Source organism: Vigna radiata, chromosome 7 (genome assembly GCF_000741045.1).
Source record: "Vigna radiata var. radiata cultivar VC1973A chromosome 7, Vradiata_ver6, whole genome shotgun sequence".
NCBI classification, from domain to species: domain Eukaryota; kingdom Viridiplantae; phylum Streptophyta; class Magnoliopsida; order Fabales; family Fabaceae; genus Vigna; species Vigna radiata.
In genome coordinates, this window is record NC_028357.1 from 26,654,772 (window position 1) to 26,682,101 (window position 27,330).

At 30.7% G+C, this 27,330-nt stretch overlaps 2 protein-coding genes across 3 annotated transcripts; both read right to left on the bottom strand.

Annotated features, from left to right (window-relative positions):
* Positions 1 to 8,699: 8,699 nt before the first annotated feature.
* LOC106768116 (CASP-like protein ARALYDRAFT_485429) lies at positions 8,700 to 10,818 on the bottom strand. Of its 2 annotated transcripts, none has more exons than XM_014653072.2 (3): positions 10,278 to 10,804; positions 9,176 to 9,308; positions 8,700 to 9,081 (listed from the first exon to the last, which is right to left on the bottom strand). In XM_014653072.2, the coding sequence occupies exons 1-3, from the start codon at positions 10,445 to 10,447 to the stop codon at positions 8,887 to 8,889; spliced, it is 498 nt and encodes a 165-aa protein (XP_014508558.1). In that variant the 5' UTR covers positions 10,448 to 10,804; the 3' UTR covers positions 8,700 to 8,886. The 2 variants fall into 2 exon arrangements, with proteins under 2 accessions (XP_014508558.1, XP_022639028.1); XM_022783307.1 differs by having other exon boundaries at positions 8,941 to 9,097; positions 10,278 to 10,818.
* Positions 10,819 to 17,759: 6,941 nt separating this feature from the next.
* LOC106768113 (oxygen-evolving enhancer protein 1, chloroplastic) lies at positions 17,760 to 19,721 on the bottom strand. Its single transcript, XM_014653069.2, has 2 exons — positions 19,394 to 19,721; positions 17,760 to 18,724 (listed from the first exon to the last, which is right to left on the bottom strand). Exons 1-2 carry the CDS (start codon positions 19,625 to 19,627, stop codon positions 17,966 to 17,968), a joined length of 993 nt encoding a protein of 330 aa, XP_014508555.1. The 5' UTR covers positions 19,628 to 19,721; the 3' UTR covers positions 17,760 to 17,965.
* Positions 19,722 to 27,330: the final 7,609 nt, after the last annotated feature.

The following is a 27,330-nucleotide window of genomic DNA, read 5'->3' on the forward strand; positions in this document are numbered from 1 at the left end:
AAAGGGGTCATAATGTATTTGATTTGGCGTTGTGTGCATCTTGTGTATATGTTGAGGAGAAATGAAGTTTCCAAGTATTGCCAATGCCTACTTTATAATCATTTTCTGATATGGTCGAAGATATACCCAACACCATACATTGTCCTTGTGTTGAAAACGTCAAAATGCTTTGAAAATCTAATAGGGTGACATTAAATAGATAGTTTTGTTGTTTGTATTCATGTCTTAAGCACATAATATATATTATTATGTTGCAATGTGTTATTGCCGGTTGTTGAGGAATACTATTTGCTTCCTAAGACTAATCTGATTCAAAATCCAATTCATTTAGCCAAGAAGCATCAATGCTTGGAAGATTATGATCTTCATTATTGAGCAAGATTATCATCACGGAGGGCCCCTCAATAACAAAACATGATTTTTCAGACTTAACTTGACCATATTATGAAGATTAGGGACATGTCATGATTGTAATAATCATTGTTTTATTATGAATAAATTATACGGTGACGATGGATAAGACTTTGAATCATTGGAAGCTAAGTGGCATGGTAAATAAATCACCATTCAACCTAATGCCTCTATTTATTATCATTTTTCTTCTTCTTCCTAAGAATAAACAACTTCTTTAATTCTCTTTCATGGCTCATTATTTATTAAACGTAATCTCTAGCTAGCCCAACTAATATATGGATAAATAGACACAAATTATTTAGTGAAACTTGCGTGACATTTTATCTAACAATATAATCAAGTATTAAAAACTAGGTTAAAGAAAGTGGTGCTTTCAATCTTCCTTTTTCATGAAATTTTATATATTCTATGCATGTTGAAAAGGAAGTACTACACATTGTGTTTGGAAGATGTCAAGATGCATTGCTGACATTATGTGATAAAGAATACACAGAAAAAAAACAATATTATAATGTGGTTCCACTGACAGATTTACCCATGGCAGTGAACCTTGTCTTCTGACTATTTTTTGAGAGAAACATATTATTATAACCATTTGACACAACGAAAGCGAAGTTCGAGCAACTTTGCCCTAAAAACTTTAAAGCTTCACATATTTTGACCTTGTTGGTACTTTTAGTTTGTTCATATATACATACATACATATATATATATATATATATATATATATATATATATATATATATATATATATATATATATATATATATATTGAGTTTATATATAATTCAACTTTATAAAAAAATAATTTATTAAATGAGATTTATAGTTATTTACATAATTTAATTTCTAATCAATATTAAATGTTTAAGAATAATTGTCTTGAAATACATATAATAAAATCATGATATTATTTTTTTAGTATAGATGCAAAGAAAATTGTTAAATGGTAAAAGTAGTGAGTTAAGAAATGTGTGGGATGTGGTGGGGTAGGGATTTCTCCCCCTAATTTCTCGGCACTTAACTACTTACTAATCTTGAATAGTTTAAAATAGTTGCCAACTTTGAAAAAGCTATCTTGAATAGCCGAACACTCCCAACTCTAACAAAGCTATTCTAGGATAGTGGAGATTAGGATGACTACTATTTTATAAAGAATCAACTAAATATTTTATGCCACACGTCTAAATTAATGTTAAAAAGGAGAAACAAAATTCAAATTCAAATTACAAAAATACATAACAAATGTTGAGTTTCACTTATCGCACACAACCACCATCAAGCTAGGTGATAAAAACAAAATAATGAAGTAAAAAAAAAATAGAGAGAGAGAGAGAAGGATAATGGTTAGATTGTAATAGACAAAGATCATAACAATTGGAAAAAAAAAATAGCAGAATGTAATCTGGGTGGAAAATCTAATAAAATAAAGAAAAGAACTTAGGATTAAAAATAGTCCTTTGATTTGTGAAGGAATCCAAGTCAAAATAGAAGTAATGTTTTGTCGTATTTTATCAAAGAAAATAGAAAATAGAATCATTTTCACTGAGTAAAAATAGATTTTCTAAGTATTTATACCATAAATTTATATTGCAATTATTAATCAAGGGTTGTCTTTTATCCCATTTTCAACCAGTCTCCGAAGTCTTCTGTGATATTATTTAGCATCGGGCATCAAAACTTGCAAGAATATACTTATTTATTATTATAAAATGATATATGATTTGAAGAGATATTCCGAAAGGATAGAACTGATGAATGCTAAAATAAAGTTATATATATATATATATATATATATATATATATATATATATAATATTATCGTAAAAATAGTTATGATACCATCATGGTAGAATAATGTATAAAAAAAATCTGTGATCCATTCTATTATATATATTGTTTCTTATATTTTAGTTTTAAAATAAATTAATAAAATAGGCTCGTGGTAACTTATAAATATAAGTAATTGAAAATTGAAACTTATACTAAATATTTTGAGGAAGTGCAAATTCCCATAAGTGTGTTAGACAAAGTGTCTCTACACCAATTCACTTGAAAGACAAAGTGAAAAGCCCAACACTGAAGTACTGAACCCATCAACGCAAGTTCTGCAGCTAGCAGGAAACATGTCAAAACAATATACTATATTCATGCTCCTCGTCAGACATGAGTGTTATAGGACCCATAACTAAGTGCTTGTTTGTTTCGCTACCAGTGTAAAGATATATATCCTTACATAAATAGATCTATATTTTAAGATTTACTTTTCTTTAATTCTTGAGAGTATTTAATCACAAAATGTTTCCATGCTGTTTTTAAATTTTGAAATATTTTTTCTAAGCAAAATTATTCTCAGGTATTCTCAATACTGCTCTTATATAGTTCTCTTATACCTTTCAAAACGAGATGGGACGAGGGTTAATCCTAAAAGGAATAAAATAAATGATCCAAAGATTTGAGTGGCTGAAATTATATTATATAAATATATGATTTTCTTATTATTTTTTATCTCATATTTTAAATTAGAATTGTCTTTCAATAATAAAAAAAATCAACCATAACTTATTACGATGGATGTATACAGCTGTCAGTTTTTTTTTTTTTTTCTGTAAACTCCAAGGGTAACCCTGGCTCAATTTATAGTTAGCTTCATTTTTGTTGACCCACTTACCTTAGGGGCTTTCTTTAAAGTCCCTAACCTTCTTAGGATTGTAGAGAAATTGATACTGCAGAGCAAGTTGATTATCTACTAAAGCAAGTCACTAGTGTAGATAATTTATGCAACACGTACGAAGAAAGATTAAATAAGCATATTAAAATAGCATACAACTTTAGTTTAGTTTAGTATTGTATTTCTATTTTCATTCAAAAGCAAGTGATAGTGTTCTCCATTACTTTACAATCAAATTATTATATATTCCTGTCATATAATTGTTAAGGAAAAACTTCTTTTAACATCATTTCTTTAACAACTTTTTGACAACGCATACATGACAGTTTGTAATTGGTTTGTTTTAAATATTTTTTAAACATAAATTCAAATAGACCAATAAAATGATAATACGTGTCTCGTTGTCAAAAAAGTTGTCAAAAAGTGTTTTCAAAATATCATTGTCCAATTGTTAAATATATAGGTGTTTGGTTATCTGTGTTATATTTACTACATCTTCTAATGTATGTGTATCTGTTTCTCATTTATTGTGTTTTGAATTGTATATTCTCAAGAGTAATATGTAATATCAACATATGGTTTTGTTATTGTTTATTCATTAATTTTTGAATCAGTTAGTGTTATCATGTATTTTGTCTGTTACTAATGTGAAGTATAATAATGTTGATTTAGTTTATTTTTGTTTGCAGGTTATTCTGTACAAGCTTTCTGATAGTCAAGCAGCATCAGTTGATGATATCAACTATTATGCTATGACGAAGAGATGAATTTGTATTCACCATGTAAGGTCTCATACGCACGACATCAGTGCCCTTTCTATTGTTGTACCGATAAGTCCTGAAGGTCTATATATTTTGTTATTTATTCTTCAAGTATTTATTAGCTTGTTTGGATGAGCTTGTTAAGCTTTTTGTTCTAATGAGAAAAATTAAAGTTATTTTTCTTCTATTTTCTTAATGCGAATCTTTCAATACAACCAAAAGTTCTTTTGAATACCAAAAACAAGTTTTTATGTTGTTGAAAAGTTTATCCAAATAAGTAGTATCTTTAGTTTTTGTTTATATATTTTCCATTTTCTATTACTTATCTGTGCTTTTTTGTGTAAGTGACATTAACCCTGAAATTAACCTAGAGAAGAGGATTAAGAGCAATTGAGGTGCAAGGAAGCCTGCTGATTTTAGTTACCATAAGTGGGCTCATTTGGGGGTTCCCATGCTTATATCAGTAAGGGATTAAACAAAAGTTTTTGCCTACCCAGTCAAAGAATTCACTTAGTTCCCTCCTTATGACATTTGTCCTGCACCCCAAAGGACACCCATTCAACTAGTGCTCAATTCTATTTTTAATCAATCTAAAATGCTTTTAGTCCAATCATCAAAGCACATAGATGTTCATTTGCTACCGCTTAAAATTGGTTCCACCCCTGGGGCCCTTACGAAGACCGAAATAATGGCTCGAGTCAAGAGTAAGGCATCTCGCAAGATAATTTGCAACACCATTTCTAATTTGCAGCACATTAAATTTGGTAAAAAGGAAGACCCATGGGCTGACCTTGACCCATAGGACTTTGGGGGTATTTAGCCCTGTGGGCTTATTTTAATAAAGGGCTTTTTTTTGGCCCTGTGGGCTTTTTTGACCCCAACCCATGTGGGTTAGGGCCAAGCCCCATGATGAGAGCTTATTTGACAGGTCTATGGATGTATGCACTTGTCATAAGTTGACATCTGTATAATAAAAGTAAAATTTATTACGTCATGTGTTAGGAATATATAACAAGTGAAGAAGACAAACTTATTATTGTAGACATATATTGGATTTGTCATAATATATGAAGTATGACGATACAATTATAATTATTATGAAGTTTATTATGTCTGTTATTGAAAGATTCATCATAATAAATATTTACTATGCCTATTAATTTGATACTTACTATATTGAACTTACTATTTTAGATCTACCAACACCAAACATAACTTACTATGTCAAGTGTTCAAATATGCATTATAGTAAGTTAACTTATTATGTCAGGATTATCAATTCATGTTATAGTAAGTTGAATTTACTATGTCAGGATTATCAACCTATAGTAAGTTAGACTTACTATAACGAGTGTTTAAATATGTGTCATAGTAAGTTAACTTACTATGTTAGGATTATTAACCCATATCATAGTAGGTTGGACTTACTATGACATATATTTAAACACTTGTATAATAAGTTTAACTTACTATGTCAGGTCTTTCTCAAAGTCATAGAAAGCTTGCATTTTGTATATCACCAACAACTGTAATGCCAGAATAACTAATATATTAAGCTTTTTATACTTGACATGGAATGTGTTGTGTATAGTAATGTTCAGTGGTGATATTTATTTTGAAATGACAGAAATAAGTGCTCATGATGATGAGATGAAAAAGATGATGCATGGTATTTTAGTTCACTTATAAATATTTGTTGTTAAAAATAAAGGGAGAAACTAGAGAAAATAATTGAATTGGTAAAAAAAAACTCTAAATCTACGTAACATAATGGAAAATATCATTTTTTTTCATAAAAGGAACACGTACATAAGAGCTTTCTTCTTTAGATAAGTGAAAATAAACACAAGAAAGCAAAGCAATATGCGACAAAGATCGTGATTATGGTGATTATGTGATTACTACTACTATTAGTGATGATTTTGTTATTCTTAGGAACCGTGATTTAATTAATCTTATAGTTGATGAAAGATAATAGTGTTACATTGTGTCACAACCAAGAAGGATTTCTTCACATTTTATACTCTAAAATGGACAATAATGAGTCTAAGATGATAATTGGTCATGTGTGCTTGTAATTCAACATTGAGATACAATTGTTATTGGTAGGAATTAAATATGCTTCAAATGCTCATTTTAATTTGATTTTTATGCACGCAATAAATGATATTTGTTATGAAAGTAATTTGGCTCTAGAAAGTGGGAACTCACCAAAAAAAATATTATATTTTGTATTAGCCTAAAGCTTTTTGTGACGAATATAGTTGTAAATGTTATGTATATAGACATATTTAGAAGCTTTAAGGCTTGGTCAAATAAACAAAAGTAAGTAAATTGTTTAGAAAAACAAGATGTGTTTTCAGGATTAAAAAATAAAGAGTTGGATAAGTATTTTGATTGATGGTTAGTAAGAAAATTAGGATATCCTCCCAAAAGAACCTTTACTTATGAAATTTGAGTTGCTAGAATTGGTACCTTAATGTTTGTGGTTTATTGAAGGTAGAATCCTTTATTTCTGAACTCTATGTTTTCACCTTTATCAATTATTGTTTTTGAAAATTATTGGTCTATGCATTGAATACAAAAGATTGATTTGTTGAAAAAGTTTACTAATCAAATAAAAAAATTAAAGTGCATTCGTATTAACAATAATAATGAATATTATGACCTTTTGATGTCTAGTGCAAGGTATATGTTATTACATTTAAGAAGGATTATCTTAAAATTTATTTATTAAATGACTTTGTTGAAAGCATGACCAATAAATTGATTGAGATGGTCTAAGTGTATCCTTTTTAAAGCTAAGTTACTTATTTTTTGAAACGAGACATTATACACTATGATATATGTTATTATTCTTAGTTTTATTGTTGCTTTGGATAGTGAAACAAAATTTGTTTTGGTAAGAATGACAAGTATGAGCTATTGAGAGTCTTTGGTTGGAAGGAATTTGTGCATGTTCTAAAAGAGGAAAGATACCAATTGGGTGTGAAGTTAAGGATATTATAGGTGACATCAATTGTCTTATGGTAGAGGTCAAAATTATGACGTATTAGTTATTACACTCTTAAGCAACAAGAGTTGTGTCCTGATTATTAGTTTTAATCGTTGGTCAACTGATAAATGCTCAATCTAATAATTAGTATCAAAGCAAAGTCACATGTTTGATTCCCAAAAGGACAATTGTTTAGACAATATTCTTGCAAGTGGCATGAATTATTTAGTGGTGAAGGCTAGTTGGGTCAAGTCACAGACAAATTGTTGCACTAGGATTGTTACACTCGTAAGTAGAGTTATGTTTTGACTATAAATTATAATATTTGGTTAAGTGATAAGTGTTTGATTTATTAGAGAATGAATATGGTTATATGTTTTATGATCTTATTCAAATACAATCATGAGTAGTCATAGATCTTTAGATAATATTTGGAGGGTACCAAAATAAATGTGTAAAAATTTTAGAAATACAAAACACATAAAGTTCATTAAAATAAAAAAAAAAACTTATATTATATAAATTTTCATATAAAAATAATGGGGTTGTCAATGCCCCTTACGATGCTTCTAAGTTTCATCACTTCTTGTGAGAGGTTGTGATGTAAAATTAATAGAAAACCAAACCATTAAACACATTGGTAAGGTGATTGACGTTGAATCTATTTAACAACTTATGCAAAATATGCGTATTGATGTTTTAAATTGATAAAGTAAATATTCCTATTGATGACGAAGAAAGAAGGGGACTTGAAATATCATGAGATGAAAATCTTAATAATGTTACTAAAGCACCTTAAGTTTAACTTAGATGGTCTAATATGAGGAAGAATCAAAGTTATTGGATGCAAGGATGAGATGAAATTCTTAAATGATAGTCATACTTTATTTAGTGAAGTTTCCTCATAACAAAGGGTCTTTGGATAATAGTGTATAAAAAGATTATTTTGACCATTATGTCATTGTTAGAATTTTTTTTTTTATGATAATTTCACTATCTTGTTGTATGTCAATGATGTGCTTATTATTGAGATATAATTATAGTGAAAATATCCATCAGCATCAGCAGTTGTTCAATGATTACTTCCTCTGTCTACTATACTCAAAAAACTATTTTGAATATTAGAACACAACTATATAATTTATATGAAACATATAAATACTCAAAATTCCTATAATGTGTGAAGAAACTGGATAAAAAAAATTAGTAGAATGTGAACTGGTAGGTCTAAAGAAAGAAAGAACATAACACAAGATAGAAAATAGTCCTATGATATTTGTGGAAACGTAGTATATAAAAGTTATCTTCATATTTCAATTTCGTAACCTATGCACTCTCTTATTAACATCAAGCATATGATATCAATCAAAAGCAGAAATAATTTCTCCTTCTTTCATTCAATCTATCCAGTTATTTTAACAATCACTCCATCGACCTCTGCTCCAAAACAATAAAGATACATGACAGTAAATGGAAAATTTTTCTTCTGATTACTGACAGCTGACAGTTATCACTAGTCACATTATGAGAAAAACTACACAATTAAAGTTTTTGTGCTATAAGTAACCCGCCACGCACACGCTCTATTCAGAGCTTTGTTATTGTGTTCATTACATTTACATCCAGGGGTGATAACAGGTTCAAATCTGATGGGAATTAGTGCATGATGTTCATCTGATGCAACAAAGACAGTTAAAATGTGTGCATAAGATAATCTCATAGACAAAGTGTTGGAGTGTGTGCACCAAATGTATAAACTTTCAGTATCTATATGAATACGAGAAAACACTCAGAGGAGGCATGGGGGGTTCATATCTTAGAATCAGTATCTAAAATAGAGAGGAAAAGTGCCAAGCAGTAGAGAACCAAAACAAAGAAATTTGATATTTCTCTTGCCTGGGAAAAGTAATTATTACATTGTTGGGTATAGCCATGATGATTTTATTCACATGGAAAGAAAAAATATCTTTACAAAAGCAAATGACTTCGTCATTTGCAGCCTTTTTGATAGGAGCAGATATGAACAGCAGCAAGCAAGGTAGATTTTACAAAGAAGGGAAAAGCCAGAAGTTAAACAAACAAGAGGCTGATGAAAGAAACCAAGACAAGAAGGCCATAGCAGCAGATAGTTGATATCTACCGCATAGCTTTGCTGGGCAATAGGATCGATCGGCATCGAGCAGCAGATCTGTGACACTGGCTGTTGAACATGCTGCAGCTAATGACAGATATGACAAAATCTGGGGTGTACAAAAACTGTAATTTCATTAGTGCATTAGTATAGCATGGAAACAGCAAACACTTCAAGTTTTTTAGGTAAAAAATTGCACGTACCAAGTCTCCCAAAAAGACTATCATTACGAGTCTTCGTTGGAGGGGTAAACATTTTATAAACACAGAGTATGCATCCACAACCAACAGTGTTATGCTCCAGGGAATTACCAAACCCATGACTGTTACCAAATAGCTGTGAATACCATAAACAAACATTGAAGTGAAAAACGGAAAAAACAGTGCCGTCAATATTGAAATTCACTCAATTATCCAAAAGGATTTCATTTCAACAAAAGACAACTTGAAATAGTTCATTTTTATCTTTTCTACTTAAATGCCCAACATCGCAATGGACTACATGCCAATTCGATCTGATTTATCTTCACCAATAAACATGTGCACTTCCCCAAACCACAAATCAGAACCTAATAATATTCAATGTTTCCAATAACCCTCCTTAAAGTCTCATAAAGGCATTTCAATGCAAAAGTTGAAAAAAACGGATCAGCGGCAACAGATAAAAACTCACCATTTCAAAATCTGATTTTTTTTCTTTAACCAGTTAGTCTCTCGAGTATAATTTTTTTAAAGATATTTGTTTTTATTTCAGTGTTATTTTCAAAATCTAAGATGATATTAGTTAACAATTTTTATTGATTTAAATATATGTATTTATTGCGATATAGAAAAAAAAAAGAAAAAGGGAGTAATTGCCAAGAAACCCACTCATTAACTGTTCTGGATGTTTGCAACCCCCAAAATTAATTATTGAATAGGCCACTCAATTTTACTGACTTTCTTCCACAATCCCCCCCTTACCTTTACTCATGTTTCTTGCCCACAGTACATCACTCTCTGACACACCAATCACAAACTCACACATAAATCCTACCTCACTTAGTTTCTGAAACAATTCATGACAAGCACAGATACATGATCTCAAACTCAATTCTACATAAAACTTCAACATCACGAAACAAAATCATCCCCAAATTAATTACCCTTTATAAAATCAGATGATGGGGCATGATGAAATCGGCAAAAGTTACCGAATTTAGTGAAGCAGTGAGTGACAGAATAAGAAAAGACCCCCAATTGGGGATATGAAGAAGATGAACAACATGACAAAACCAAAGTCAGAAACAGAGAGAGAGAGAGATACCAGAAAGCAGTGTAACCGTAGAAATCAACATCCAAACACATGAAGAGAAGGGAAGCTGTTGAAAAAACTGTCTGACCCAATCGGAGAGCCAAACTGGCGCTGCTTCCAAACGCCCCTGGCAGCTCCTCCATTCTACCATGGTAATTCAACCCAAAACATGCCCGTAACATGAACCACCTTAAGATTTCAGAGTAGTATTAAGAATAATAATAAGGTGGGGAGGATGAGTGTTTATTAGTGTATGAAAGGCATAAATGAATAACAATAATTAATAAATAATGTGGTGACTAATCTCAATTGGAGAGGCGAATGAGTTATTGTGATAAATAAAGTGGGTGTGGATGGTTCTTAACCTCTCCTTCTCTTTCTTCTTCTTGTTTGGAATTAGGTTCAATGGTTTTGTCGGCGCGGTACCTGGCTGGATTCGCTTACGTGGCACTTAATCATTCTGTCTAAACTGTACTACAAATAATTCCCTAAAAAATAAACCTAAACCATCAAACCAAACCGGCTTGTAACTTCTTCATTTTAACATCACACTCTACAAGAAAACCAAACATTTCAAATTCTCAGTTTTTACACACACAGTTAGCGTATACATATATATACCTGTTTTCTTGCGCAGTTCAGTGTCCCCGTAACAGGAATCTGACCAAAACCTGTACGTTCAATATGGTTGACAGATTTTTCTTTAAATATTTAACTAACTAATATATAATAAAAACACTTGAATTAAATTTACTGATTAACTAACTTTTTTATTTCACATATATAAATTATGCAAACAAAGAGTACTGCAAGAATAGGTTATCTAAAAAATAGTAAGTTATACGTTTACAGAATAGGTTATTAACACCCTTTCGAATTTATAGTCTAGCTTTACAACTATTTTTATTAGTTTTTTTATTTAGTGATTGAATTTATATTTTAATACAATATTTTATTATTATATAGAGTTGTTAAATGGAAATAAGAAAAAACGTGAGTTGTAAAATTAGTTTTTTTAATGTTTATATAATAAAATAAAATATTATCTATTATTTTACTTCTGATGGAAAAATAATTATTTAAAAAATCGGATATTTTTAAAGGCAAAGAAGAAATTGAGAAGAGATAAATAGATTATGTGAAGGATAGAAGTTAAGTTTTAATAAATATACTTATCTATAATATCAGGATGATAAGAAGTTTGGAAGACTAAAGTAAAATTAAGAATGAAATCTTCTTATCATAAATTTATTTAAAATTTATTTTTTGAACTTTTTGAAACATTTTTTTTAAGGGTTTAAAGCAATTAACATTTAAAAAAATCAAGAACCTAAAATAATTAATACTAAAATAAATTTTTTAAAATTGTTTTCTTTTTTAAAATTTAAAACAAGGATTTTACCTGTTTAGCTGGCCCACATAGACCGAAGTAAAATGGAAGTGTTAAAAATTACGCGGTGAAGGAAGAAAATTTCAACTTACGTGTATATAAGAAAGAAAAAGAAAAAGAAGTTCTTAATGGAGAAAATACATGAATCCATAAGAAAATATGGCAGGAAGATTACTTTGTGGGATGGAAGAGATTTGGAAGGAAGGAAGGAAAGAAATAAGAGAGTTATCATGATAAATATTTATGTCCTATAAAGAAATTCTTAATGGAGAAGTGAAGGAATTTAAAGGTCGTATCAAACAAAAGTATTTGTGCCTTATGTATGAGATGAAAGAGTAAAAAACAAGTTGTGAATAAGGAAATTCAACAATACAGATGAAAAGAGATTTTAATGAGTTCATCAACAAAACGGATGTGATATATATTCCTTTCGTAGATATGAAGTTAACATGGTTCAAACCAATAATAAGTCTAGAAGTCGCATTAAGAAAAAATTCGTGACCAGGGGAAACGGATGGAATGTTGGCAAGGAAGCATATACAACAACTTAACAACTTTGGAAAGGAACTTTGTTTACCATTCGTTGTTGTTGAGAGAAACAAAGAAAAATTGGGTGGAAAAACATTTAGGGTAATTGATTATAGGATATCAAATATTCCAAAAAAATTTGTAAGAGAGAGGTTAGCAGCTGGAGGCACATACTTATAAGATCATCATCATGTTTTATCGAATTGTTATCAGGTTGTTGTTAAGTTGTCGCTGATAGTCGAGTTGTTGTGGAGCTGTTATTGAGTTGTTGATGTTTCTGAGTTTATGATGTGTTGTCGAGTTTGTTATGCGTTGCTGAGTCTTATAACATATGTCTTCTTTCGGTTTTATCTATTATGTCTCATATTCTATATATTCTTTCTTTTCTTTTTCTTTTGATGAGACAATACATTGTCTTCTGTAATTTTAGACACATGTTATTCTTCTTTTCTTTCATTGTCTTTTTCATGGAGCTATGAGATATTATGATGGTATCAAAACATAGCCTCCAAACAACCCAAATGGGTTGTTATCATGCAAGATGAACTTGATGTTGTAGAAGCTAATAGCACTTAGGTGTTAACAACTTTTTGACCCAACAAACCTACTATTGGTTGTCGCTGGGTTTTAAAAATAAAATATATCTCTTAGATGTGGATTATTACAAGTCATGACTTGTTGCCAAAGGATATAATCAGTTTGAAAGTTTAAACTTTCTTGATACATTTGCACTAGTTGCCAAACTTACAACTATTCTTTTCCTTTTAGCCATCGTTGCTTCTCAACATTGATTACTTAAAAAATTGGATGTTAATAATACTTTCCTGCATGGTGATCTTCAAGAAGATGTCTACATGAAAATTTTGCATGGCCTCCAAACCTCTTCCAAAAATCAAGTTTGCAAAATTGTAACGATCATCATATAGTCTCAAGCAAGTGGATCTTAAATGGTATCTACAACACTTTATACTTTTCCATAATTACAAATGATGTCCTTCTGATCACTCTCTTTTTCTACAACACACTAATGACAAAATCACGACACTTCTCATCTACGTCGACGAAATCATTATCAGTAAGGAAACTCAATGCATCACCAACCTCATTCCTTTTTTCATATTAAGAACCTTAGAGACTCAACATATTTCCTTGGTCTTGAGGTTTCTTACAAGTCCAAAGTTATTCATCTTAGCCAAAATAAGTATGTCCTTGATATGCTTGCTAAAACTAGTTTACTTGATAGTTCACTCGTGCCCACTCCTATGGTTTGTAAACAATCCTCTCTAGCTATTACTTAACCTTTGAATGATGTTGACCTCAACCTCTTATCGTCGTCTTATTAGAAAGCCCATCTATCTTACCACCACTCGTCCTGATATAACCTTCGTCATCAACGATATCAGTCAGTTTCTTTCTGCACCCAAATTTTCTCATCAACAAAGTTGCTACTTGTGTTCTTAGATACCATAAAAGTATCCCTAGTTTTGGCATTTTTCTTTACCACAAATCTACTCTTCATCTTAAAGCTTTCTATGACTCTGATTGGGCCACATGCACCGTTACGTGATGCTCTATCACTGGGTTCACTATTTATTTAGGTAACTCCCTTATATCCTAGCGATCCAAGAAACAACACATTGTTTTTCATAGTTCCTCTAAGGTAGAGTAGTGATCACTTGTGAGCAAGGCTTGTGAACTCCATTGTTTGACCTTCCTACTTCACGATTTTCGGCTTCCTCTCATTTCTCCAGCACTTGTTTACCATAATAACCAATATGCGCTACAAATAGCTTTTAATCCAATTTTCTGCGAGTGGACCAAGCATAACGAGATTGATTTCCATCTTGTTCATGAAAAGTTTGATGTGCGATTGGTCAAATTACTTCCTCAACATCCTTGCCAATTGTCATATTTTAACTAAATCTTTACCTCAAATTACTTCCTATATCAACATCCTTGCCAATTGTTAATATTTTAACTAAACCCTTACCTACTCCATCTTTCCAAACTCTTTGTTCCAACCTAGGACTACAAAATATTTATTCTCAACTTGAGGGAGGCTTATAAGATCATCATCATGTGTTGTCGAGTTGTAGTCGAATTTGTTAGAAGTGGAGTTTAAGCTTAACTCAACCCCACAAAACCGGCTTGTAGGGTGAGGTTTGCACCCACTTATATACACTTAAATGGCCTTATCTCTAGTCGATGTGAAACTTCTAACACACCTCCCTCACGCCGAGGTATATACATCTCGAGCGTGGGATTAGACTTTTTAATGGATGGTCCGATAGCGGGTGGAACAACATGCCCAACGACAACAAAAATCGCTAAGATAGGCTTCAATCATGGCTCTGATACCATGTTAGAAGTAGAGTTTAAGCCTAACTCAACCTCACAAAACCGGCTTGTAGGGTGAGGTTTGCACCCACTTATATACACTTAAATGGCCTTATCTCTAGTCGATGTGAAACTTCCAACAAAATTATTGTTGAACTGTTGATATTACCAAGCTTATCATGTGCAGCCAAGCTTGTTGATAAGATCATCATCATGTGTTGTCGAGTTGTAGTCGAATTATTATCGAACTGATGATGTTACCAAGCTTATCATGTGCAACCAAGCTTGTTGATAAAATCATCATCATTTGTTGTCAAGCTATTGTTGAGTTGTTGTTGAGTTGTTAATATTACCAAGCTTATCATGTGTTACCAAACTTGTTATGTGTTGTCAAGTCTTATAACATGTGTCTTCTTTTTACTTTTTCTATTATGAATCGTGTCTTATATATTCTTTTTTTTCCTTTCCTTTTGATGAGACAATATATCCATTTCTATAATTTCAAACACCTATTATTATTTTCTTCTTTCACTTCCTTTTTTTAGGAAACTATGAGATCCTATTATATATTTTGAAAGAAATGAAAGTATTTAAAAAGGAGAAAATCAAGACATGGGATAAAGAGAATTTTGAAAATATTCACTGATTGGGTGCAAAAGTGGAACCATATTTGAATAAGTTGGATAAGAAAGGTGAAGATGAAGGGTTAACAGAGGAAGAATGCAAAGTAAAAGTAAGATTATTACAAGTAATTATGCACAAAATGTCTATTGGCAACAAAAATCAAGAGATAAAAGTGGTAAATGGATAATGATAGTTATACAAAATTGTTTCATAGCATGATAACTGTATAACGAGAAAAAAATGAAATCTAAAAGACATTTTTATAGGTTAGTCATTACTTTAGACTATAAAAACCAAAACAACTCGAGATAAATTTAAAAGTGAAAGAGATATTCGCAAAATATTAGTATAAACGAGTTATTGGTAAGACAAGAAAAAGTAGAAGTAAACTTAGTTCACTTTTCTCAAAAAAGCATTTATAATAATAAAAAATATAATAGGGAATTTTTAGTTTTTGTTGAGGTTGAAGGTTAATTTTTTCAAAAGGTGATTTGGTGTGAAGACATTTTATATACACTTTTAACTCAATAATTTATATTATTAACCTTGCTTGTAGTGTTTATACGCTCATCTTTAGAAGATTTTTTGTAAATAAATTTTAGAATAGGATTTTGCTATAAATGTTCTTAACTGCCTTCAGTCTCTTCGTGCCAAAGAGACTCCTTTAATAAAATGTTAACGACAATACTATTTTCTAATTAAAAAAGTTAACGACGATAATATTATAATGTGATTTTTATTTATTTTATGCAAGGTCGTAATAAAACTTTTGATACTGTAACAGTCCTGTAATATATAAATAATCAATTGGATCCATTCTATTTATTATGTCAGTTTTATGTAAGCAAATTTCTTATTAATTAGTTTTGTAAAAATAAATTAATAAACTTGGTTACGTGATAACTTATAAGTACACAGTTAGACATTAAAAAGTTATACAAAAGTATTTTTAGAAACTGTAACAACACACATCTTATACAAATTCTGCACCAATTAATGCTACAAAACAAAATAAAATAAAAACACTGAAATTAATTGCTGAACTCAAAAGTCAAGCTCTACGCAATAAGGCCATAAAAGGTTAGTTGGGTCGATTAGGATCGGGTTTATATCCTAGATATAGTTTCAATTTATTTGCAATTTCAATTTTGTTGGTAGGTAATACGTAAGACAGCTTTCATGTATCTATTTTCAATCTTCATAACATAAAAAATAATATGATGACACAGATTAATATTTGTTTAGCATATATTATAAAAATAAAATAATCATAAAAAATGAATTTTTATATTTTTTTAAAAAGAAGAGAGTAAAAATTAAAAGAAATAATATCAAATTAATGAAAAAAATCTGTGTATAACAAAATATCATTTCTCATAACATAACTAACTTTTTGTTCAACTTTCATCAAAAAGAAATATTCAAAAGATATATAATACTTAGTACCTATTGTTCTAAAGACGTGAGAATTTTTAGTCAGAATTCTTTTACTTGGAACACTTAGAATGATCTTTCTATTTTCTTTTGTTAGTCCTATTTATAATTAATTATTTTTTATAAATGTAAAATGGTGAATAACTTTTATTATTTTTATTAAAAATATTAGATAATAAAGATAGTTCTATCAATGGTAATAAAGAATGACCTCTAAGACGTAAACGCCAAAATAAACATAATGAACTTTAAAATATTTTTAATAAAAATAATAAAAGTCACACGTTTTAACAGAATTTCACAAATTCTAACAAATACATATATAATAAGATGATGAGATAAAATAACTATTATCCATGTAATGAAAATATTAAACTAAATGACAAAAAAATATAAAAATACTTAATAAAAAAATTAATTGGAACCCAATATTTAAATTTATGAAAAAAAAAAAAATTGACACCCGAGTAAGCTTTTAATTTAAATTCTATATCACTCTTCATCTTAAGTTTTGTATGTACTTTAAATGTTAAAATTCTATACATTTATGTTTTATTTTAATTTTTAGCATCATACAATCATCGTATTATATTTTTTAATATTATTCTATGTTATTTAATTATTACAATAAGTTTACTAATATCGGTAATGTCAAACCATCCAACTAGTCAGTTAAATAACAGTTCCATTATAAAACATTGCAAACAAAATATAAAATTAAACAATCATTTCACTAGAACAAGGTAAACCGAACATCCATTCGTTTGCCTAAAAAACCCCTTATGTTCTGTAGATTATCGTGATCTAAAAGGAGATGCTAAATGAATCATTGTAGTATTTCATTGACCATCCTAGTTGATGCTATATTTCAGCAATTTGGGTACTGTTTGTCTGTCTAATTACCCTTCCAATATGCTATAGTCTGATTACATAACTTAGTGAAAATAGATCATGATGATCATAAACTGTTTGATAATTTCTCTGACAGAAAACTGAGAAAGTAAGCACATATGCTTGTTGTCAATCAACCGAATATAGAACATGTATAGTATCCTATTCAAGTTCATAGGATGGAAGAGCTGAGTTCTTTACAATCCTCTTCAAATGCAGTGTTTCCTTGGTTACTAACATATTATATGTAAAGAAGCATATTATACGATGCAATTGCAACGACTAAGAACTTAGGCTCCAAAACTCACACACGCCATCAATTTAAACCTTGAAATTTTAAGCATTGTAATTGGAGGTCGATATAATAATATACAACCATGATAGTACTCTGAGTAGTGCTAGGAAAGTTGGGTCAAGGGATAATGCAGCAACACGATGGAGTCACAACAAAATCTGAGCCAACAAAAAACACAAAACAAAGCATGAAAGAAACACTCTATGACTCAAGTTGAGCGTACCAGACGCCCTGGATCTTGACATCCTTTGGGGCCTTTGCTCCCAGATCAGTGTCGGATGGCTGAACACTCTCGAACACACCAATAACCTCACCAGTCTCAGGCTTGGTCTTGGTCACACTCAGGGTGATTTTCCCCGTGGATGACGAGGCACTTTTGTTGTTTTCCTTTGCAAGTTCTTCCTCATCTCCTCTTCCACCAGCAGGCAAAGCAACAGCATTGTCATAGCCTGTGGAAGCACCCCTTCCCTTGGGGTCCAAGAAAGAGCTTCCACGGTATGATGGCACCAGAAACTGCCCCCCAAAGCTCTCTGGCTTCCCTGACGCCACCAACTGCTTGATGGTGAAGAGGAAGGGCACACGTTCGCCACCAGGTAGCTGAACCGTCACGGCTGCGTAGTCAATGCCATCTTTCTCCTCAAACTTGACTGTGCCATCGGGAGACACCTCAAAGGGTCCCTCGATCTCATCAAGAGTGTAGGTCAAACGTGTCATGAGCTTTGTGTTTTGGAACTCTAATGGGGCGTTCTTGGCCACACCCTCAGCCTTCACTGTGAATGACGTAGGCTCAAGGCATAACTTCTTGGCATTGTATTTTCCTGCCTTGAAGGCAAATGAGTCCACTCCACCTTCAATGGTTGGACACTGGTTTGCTGTTCCAGTCCCCTTCACTTCCAGGTAGGTCTTGCTCTGGATTTCGTCGAAGGTTAGCCGCTTTGGAACACCTTCAGCACTTGCCCCCTGAAGGTTTAATAGCTCAGTCAAATTAGTTCTTTAAACATACAACATCATTTTTGTTCACAACACCTTTTCTAAAATACCCATCACCAGCATTAGCTCTTTCTAAACAATGTGATCTGGTCAATTCTAATAAATTTCATCCTATAATAAAAATAAATAAATTTAAAATGAGTGTATTAGGACGGTGAAACTAGTCTTCATAACATGTTACACGAGGACTAACTTGACCGATGAATATTCTAAATTGGGATTTACAAGGTTAATTCCTATGCTTGGCATTGGCAGTGGCTTGGCTTCATAAATCAGAAGATATCTTATGATGAATATTCATCACAAGACAAAATTAAACTACTGGCGAATAATATCATCGATGGTTTCTGTGCAACATTTGTCAACCACATCCTTAATTAAATGGACTGTTACTACTTACAAGCCAGAGATGTTCATATGATGTATCCTACTAAAACGTAAAGAAGAAAAGAAAAAGCATTCAGCATTCGATAAGAAAGATGAACATGAGTGCTCTTAGGCCTAACCTTGAACTTTACTATGATGTGGGACTTCCCAACAAACAACAAAGTATACAAGTTTTTTGGTATAGAAAATAGAAAATATGGGGAAGTTCATGTAACAGTTAATGATAGATTGGTAGAAAAGAAGAGCACATACAGAGACAACAAGAGCAGAGGTGGCAAGGGCGAATCCTGCAATTTTGGTTGCGTCAACACACTTTTGAGCTAAGTCCTTAAGATCGGTGTGAAGGGAGCATGAAAGCTTAGCTCCAGCAGGTTCCAAACCAAAAGCCTTTGAAATGGAGTGAGGGGACTTTAGCTGCAAAGTGTTGGTTCTGCCCAACTTGGTGGCTTGCATGAAAGTAGCTGCTGGTTGTAGTGACGCTGCCATTGCCACCAATTCCTCAGTGTTTCTGTGTGTGAGGTCTTGAAAGAAAGCAGTTTGTAAGTGTTTTTGGAGAGTGGAGAGAGTAGAATTATTTGGTGGCTATGGTGTGAGTAAGATAACGGATAGGATAAGGTAATCTCCTATTGGATGCTGCTGTTGCTTGCCACATTGCAAGCTTCTCAATTGGGATCAAGATACTATCTGTCAACATTTTGGTGACTAGGATCACATCCACCACAAAACTAACACGCTCAAAAATAAACAGGAACATGGATCCCAAACACAAACCACGAATCCTTCTTTGAGGACAAACATGCTCCAAAAAATAGGATATTTTAATACAACGATATTTTAACAACTCTTTCTTAACAACTTTTTTACAATAAGACACGTGTCATAATTCTATTGGTCTATTTGAATTTATTTTAAAAAAATATTTAAAACGAACTAATTACAAACTGTCAATTGTAAAAAAAAGTTGTTAAGGAGACTTTTTCCATTTTAATAATGCTTTTATGTTAGCCTTTACCCCCCGAGGAATATGTTCTTTCCAACACATATCAAACTTATTTCAGAAATATATGTATATGTATATAATTACAATGCATAATCATTATAATTATCACAGTTTTTTTAATTAAAAAATATGTATATATATAAGAGTTTAAAAATAAATAAATAATCAAAAAAGTTTTTGAAGTAACTCGTTTTAATAGCAAATGCGTAGTACTTGAACTTAACCCCCTTAACATTATGAAATAATGTAAATATTTTTATTATTCAGTATTTTGTAATATAAACTTAATTAGACATTGGTTATAAATTAGTTTCTTTAATTTTAGTTAATCTTTCAACCAATAACATATTACAAATATTAAGAAATGTATTCATTAAAACTACAATGAAAGCAAACATTAAAATTATAAATATAAATACTCAAAAGTTATCTAGATAATTAAGGATACCCTTTTAATGTTAATTATAGAAAATATTTTAGTAGTTTATCTTTAATTCCTTTCACCTTGTGAAAGAATGTAAATATGCTTATTATGCAATTAATGATTTTTTATTAATTTAGATAAAAACAAAGTATGTATTAAGTACAAAAAATGTAACTATTAAATTTCAGTTTATTTATTTACAATTTATGCATAATCATTCGGAAGTCTACATGTAAAATGTTCTCAGCGCATGTTTTGTTTTGTATTTAATAGTAATGTTAAAAAAGGTTTCCTTTAATTCTAATAAAATATTTAATTATATCCTTAATTTTTATTTGATTCAATTTAAATTTTAAATTTTTAAAATGAACTCATTAGGTGCATTAAATTAATATTAAATTTTTTTGTTAGAATTTATACATCCAATCAATATTTAAAAAATAAAGTTAATTTAAATATTTAAAATTTTTAAATAGTGTGATTTGATGTATAAATTTTAACACAAATTTAATAAAAATATAATAAATTTAATTAAATCACTTTAAAAAACTAAATTAAACTAAATAAAAATTAAAAATCTAATAAAACTTTTTATAAAAATTAGAAGATAAAAAAGGGTTTTAGCCTAACAATAATTAATATCTTTTTTAGTGTAAATATCATAAAAGGCTCAATACACTAGTGCATAAAAAGCTTTGAACGTAAGTTATTTTGGGCTTTTAACGTCATATTCAAAACTGACGTCTATATGAGCGACGTTAATGGGATGTCGGACACTGCAACTCTAACGTCGTTATAGACGTTAGTTAAATGTCATGTCCGACATCTATACAGACATTGGACATGACACTAACCAACGTCTAAGGACACTATAAAGATGTCAAACATGGCACTAACCGACGTCTAAGGACACAATAGACGTCAGGTATGTCATTAATCGAAGTCTATTGAGTATTTGTTGTGTTTTGATGCAATTTTACTCATCTTTGGGTAGCGTTGTAGCACTTCCTCCATTTGCTAGCTTCTTTGTAAGAAAAAATTGCGTCATTTGGATCTCTTTTGGCATTTCAACCCAAAATCAAACCTGGGTCGTTGCCTAGTTCCATTTCAACCGCGAGAATACGCTGACATGGAAACTAGGCAAGGACTTAGGTTCGGCTTCAGGTTGAAATGCCATAACAGACCCAAAAGACGTAAGCTTTTCTTACGAGGAAGCTAGCAAAGGGAGAAGGTGCACTACGCTACCCAAAGACATGAGAAAAAACACACAAACACAACGAAAACTCATTTTAATCAGTTCAAACGAAAGATAATACATCAAAGATTACTTTAATCGGAGTAAACATAAGATTAAACGGTTTAAAAGAGATCAAACACACCTGGAAATGCAATGTCGTGGAGAGAAAAGCGAAGGAAGACGATGAAGTGCGCGTAACTGCTGGTGACTTATTTAACAACATATAAGTTGTTGGTTTCCCTAGAGACCGACGTCTATTCTAGATTCTAGAATATATGTCGGGGACCTCACTAATGTGGCGTCTGTAACACCCCGGCAACTTACAGGGACTGTTGACTGCCCCCACACATCACCACGAGACTTTCCAGTGTGCTTTGTCCTCACTCGCACACTTTTCGGGTAGGACAAAGCACACTGGAAAGTCTCGTGGTGATGTGTGGGGGCAGTCAACAGTCCCTGTAAGTTGCCGGGGTGTTACAAATGGTATCAGAGCCTAGCCTCTCCCAGTACGGTGTGGTTCGAGGACGAACCAGACGAAAGCTGGTGGGCATGTGACACCCGGGCACTGACGAGGGCGGGGAGTGATCGCCGGTGCAAGAAGGCATGGTGCAGGGGGCACAGACAAGGAGCGGCTCCTGGCAGGCTTCGAGTGGAAGGGGCATGTGGACGAATCGAACATACACCGGAATGAGAGGGATCTGGAGACTATATAGGTATGAGACTATACAGTTGAAAGATAGCTTAAAGGAATTGATTTGGCTACCCATATCACCAAAATGCATTTACTTTTCGGAAGCCTAACCCATAAGAACTTCATGGTTAAGCGTGCTTAGCCTGGAGAAATTCTGGGATGGGTGACCTTTTGGGAAGTTTTCCCAGAAAGTGTGCGAGTGAGGACAAAGCACACTGGAAAGTCTCGTGGTGATGTGTGAGGGCAGTCAACAGTCCCTGTAAGTTGTCGGGGCGGCAGGAGCCAACGTTTATAGTCGCATATAGACGTCGGTGCGGAGGGATCAGACGTCTAGATGGTGGAAAAAAATGACTTTTTACCTACCTTTCAGACATATAGACGTCCGTTAAAGGGACACCGACGTCTAAAATATAATAGACGTCGGTGCCCCTCTGAAGTGACGTCTATATGGCTAAAAGAAATAACTTTTCACCTACTTGTCAGATATATAGAAGTCAGTTAGTAGGGATCCCGACCTCTAAAATATAATAGACGTCGGTGCCCCTCTTGACCGACGTCTATATGTCCACTTATTTACGAAATTATCACTGATCAATAATTTACATTGAGTGTTTATTGGTCCGACATCTATAGAATGACGTTAAAACCCAATTTACGATATTAATCTTGAAAAGTTATTATGAAATCATCATTTCAATCTACATATTAGTTAATAAATTTATTGTCAATATGATGCGCATATATCGATAAACACTAATTGTTGTATAATTTAATTTAGTGTAAGTTTTATATACCACCACCACAAAAAAAGAAAACAAGGTTTTAACCTTTTTATCTTAATTTGTTGTTGATGAGCTGTCACAGAAAACACAATATTTGAAATCCTGTTCATGGTTGATAACTGTTGGAGACTAGTTGTTATTTAGAATTGTCATGAAAGGACTATGATGGGAATATATAGCATTGTTATGTTTGTTCTTTTCCTACTACTTGCAATTGCAACCACTATTTTTTTCAAACACAGCTATTAGTTTTAATGGTCGTTGAATTGGTGATACGATGCTTGTAAGAATAAACATTGTCGTATATATTTTATTTTAATATCGGTTGAACTTAATAACTACTGTACCAATTCCAAATTTACATTCCACAATCCTTTAAAATCATTATTAGAATTCACTTATAAGTATAATCAAAATTATTCATTAATCAAATGTAAATCGTTTCGTAAAAAAAAATTACAGAGAATCTAAGTTAAAATATGGGTTAAATATATTTTTTTTTAAAGAAAAATTGGATTAGTTTCCTTTTAAAAATTTAACTTAATTTAATCTTCTAATGTTAGAAATACGTGAATTTAATCTTTTTAACTAAATTTTATTAAAATTATTTGATATTATAAATGTATTTTATAATAACATTTAAAATGTTAAATAAATTTAATAAAATTTTGTTAAAATAATTAAATTTACATATTTTTAAAGTTTAGATATTAAATTAAATAAAAATTTTGAAAATAGACTAATTTTAATTTTTAGTGTATTATTTTTCTTTATTGTCACTTTTGTTTATATAGATAAAAATTAATTTTTTTGTTAATATTTTCTATGTATTATCTAAATTTATTGTATTATTAAAAGTAATTTAAATATTTAAACAACAATTATGGATGGCAACCCAACCCCAATTACTAAATACTAAAATGAAACTCACTAATAATTATTTTCTAAGAAAAAATGTAAAAAAAAAATAGTTATAAAACATATAGGGGTATCTTCGGGTCGAATACCATTCTATTAGTAAACGGATAATTAAATACTCATATCTATTATTCGTAATTATCGTATTTGTCATAAGTTTTATTCACTTGTACGAATTTTTTTTTCATCCCTCATGACAATATAAGAATTTATTCATTAAATGTACAATAATATAAGGTATGATATTGATAAAATGGAAACATGCTAGAAGATAGGATTAACTTGAGTTCAAACATTATGCAATTCTTTAGCCTATGACTCTTTAACCTAATGGTTAATCATATTTTTTTTTCCAACATTTTTACATAAAGGTAATTTACGCTTGGGGTTTAAGACGAGCTTTCACGATATATATTTCAAACACAATCTCCCATCTCAAGTATATTAATTAAAATCAGATCTGACCTCATAATTACTTTTTCGTCTTACTTTGTTAAATTATTTCTACATTTTTTGTTATTTTGTTTAGCTAGACTTAACGATACTTTTTATCACCTGAAATCAATTAACTAATATAAGTTAATTTTACTAAATAATTGAATATCTACTTAATCAACCTACTTTTTTATTTTGGCAAAAGAAAAACCTTCACATATCTTGATAAACTACTTTATTTTATTTTAACTAAACAATTCAGATAATAATCGAACAATTTTGCATAAAATCACCTATTTTACTTTGGAAAAGCAATTAAGATCATTATTGCATGATTAAGATCGACTCTTCTACTTCGATCAAGGGATTAAGATTGTATATTATATGAATTTAAACATGATCCCATTATTTGCACCTATAATAAAATGAAGATTAACAATATTTTATACTTTTAGGATGACTCCTCCTCAAAAATTCACATACTTGATAAGGATCTAACCTAGGCAATAACTTGTTGAATCATCATATTTGTTTCATCTCTTTCTTTTTGTAACATTGTCTTCATAGTTTTTATCATTCCTTAAAAGAGTGACCCTTCTAAAAAGATATCCATGATCAATTTTACTTATCTTATAGTGGATATCAAAATATTATAATAAAAATGTGTGAAAACTTAAGTTAAAGTATATGTTTTTCTGTTTTCTTTTATCGCCCCTAAAATATAAAGATTATTCTAATATGAATATTTGTTGTTCATTATCTAGATTTACCATATTTATATTTATCAATAGTAATTTACTTATTAAACGTACATTGATAAATAAGACACTGACTGGGTGGAGATAGAAAAAACAAAAATTAAAAAGATCGGACCTAAATCCTACCACTACATTAATTAATTATGAAATGTAAAAGGTATTTTAATTATATGAAGTACCCTAAAGTATGTCTTAACTAAATATTTTGTAAAAGTGATTATAAGATATTTACGTGCATTAAAATTAAAAAAATTATATCTTCGCAAAAAATCATAATATTTAATATTTGTATATTAATCTATAAGAAAAAATAATTAATTTCATAATATTGTTCAAATAAAGTGAATTGCTTTGTCTTTATCTCTTTTAATTGTAGTTTACACAATAATCTTCATATGCTGTGTTCCATGATATTTGCATTCTTGGCTTTTAATTTGTTTATTAGACTTAAGTTAAATAAGAATGAGTTTAATACACAATTAATATAAAAAAATGTAATATATATAGTGTAATTAAACACCTCGAGGTTTGCTGAAGTAAGTTTTTACCATCATGCACTTAATATGTGCTTTAAAATGTTACTTTTGGAGTAGACATTAAAAAAAGTTATTGGTTAGAGTAAAATTATATAACGTTAATGTAATATATGTAAAATATAATTTTTTATTATAAATTTACTATTTATTTAAAGTAAGTGAGAGATTTAGAGTGTGTTCTTTTGAAATGATTTGAAAGAGATGATTTGAGAGAGATGATTTGAATGGATTTGAGTAGATTTGAAGGTGATTTTTTTGTTATTTTTTTGAGTGGATTTGTGGGTAATTAAGAGTAGATTTGAAAGTAAAGTTTGTGGGAATTAGTGTAGGATTTGATTGATGTGATAAATTTAAAAAATTTGTTTAATTGGTAGAAATTAAAAATTACCAAAATACCCCTATTTATTAAATTAATATAAAATGTTATCTTTTAATGTTATATTTAACTTTAAAATTTTTTATAAAGAGTAAAAAATTAAAAATAATAATAATAATTAATTTTAGTATTGTAAAAAAAAATTATTTTGATCAAATAAATTTTTTTTTAATTGTTCTTCACAACTGACCATAAAACTGTTCACAACTTTAATTTGAAATTGATTCTGTATCAAGGTGTTTGGTGGAATCCGATTATATATATTTAATTTATATAGTCATGGAACTTAATAAAAAGTTAAGGGTACACATGACATTTTACTACAAATCCTTGTAAATCTCTTCATCAAGTAACCCAAAAAATACCTCCTGGACACCTTAATTCCTCGACCAATATGAGGAAACAGTATAATCCCTTGAAACAAATACAGACTACACAATGATATGACCATATAGTAACATAAAATAAGTAATTATCAAGTATGCTTGTGTTTTCAGATAAATATTGACATAATAAGTAATTATAAGTGAGTGATTCTCCCTACACCTCCCCGAGTTCAACCTGTAACTCTTTTTTTTTTCTATAATTCCAACTATAACCTGGTAGAGAATATTTTGGTTTTAAAAAAACCTGAATACATTGAATAATAAAAAGCATCGATCCTTCCTCCTCTTCCGCATCTCAGATTTGCAAAACCCTGCACCCCTTTTCTTCTTCCTTTCTCTTCTTTACCGCATTTCATATCTACAAGCCTACACCTCTTTCTTTGTCCTCTCTTATGGTGGTAGTTCCCTCCTCCCTGATTTTGTGACTTTGTGCTGTTGGTGTCATGGTGAGTTACAACAGGATAGTTCTTCTTCTCACACATTTCACATCAAGCTTATTATTGCATTTGTGTTTTATTTGCGGCTTGTGCATGGCGGAACGTGGAGAAGACGAAGTCGGAGATCTTAACCGCAATTGGAACTGCAATTAAGACCCGTCGCACTTCGAAGTGCGGATGAAAGGCTGCTGTTGGAGTTGCGGATGATG

What these genes read in the sequence shown, in the direction of transcription:
- LOC106768116 (XM_014653072.2), bottom strand. Translation starts at nt 10,447, where the DNA reads ATGTTACGGGCATGTTTTGGGTTGAATTACCATGGTAGAATGGAGGAG. An exon ending in TACGGTTACACTGCTTTCTG is followed by an intron (nt 9,309 to 10,277) that starts GTATCTCTCTCT and finishes TGGTATTCACAG; the next exon opens with CTATTTGGTAACAGTCATGG. An exon ending in TAGTCTTTTTGGGAGACTTG is followed by an intron (nt 9,082 to 9,175) that starts GTACGTGCAATT and finishes TGTACACCCCAG; the next exon opens with ATTTTGTCATATCTGTCATT.
- LOC106768113 (XM_014653069.2), bottom strand. Translation starts at nt 19,627, where the DNA reads ATGGCAGCGTCACTACAACCAGCAGCTACTTTCATGCAAGCCACCAAG. An exon ending in CCTCTGCTCTTGTTGTCTCT is followed by an intron (nt 18,725 to 19,393) that starts GTATGTGCTCTT and finishes TTAAACCTTCAG; the next exon opens with GGGGCAAGTGCTGAAGGTGT.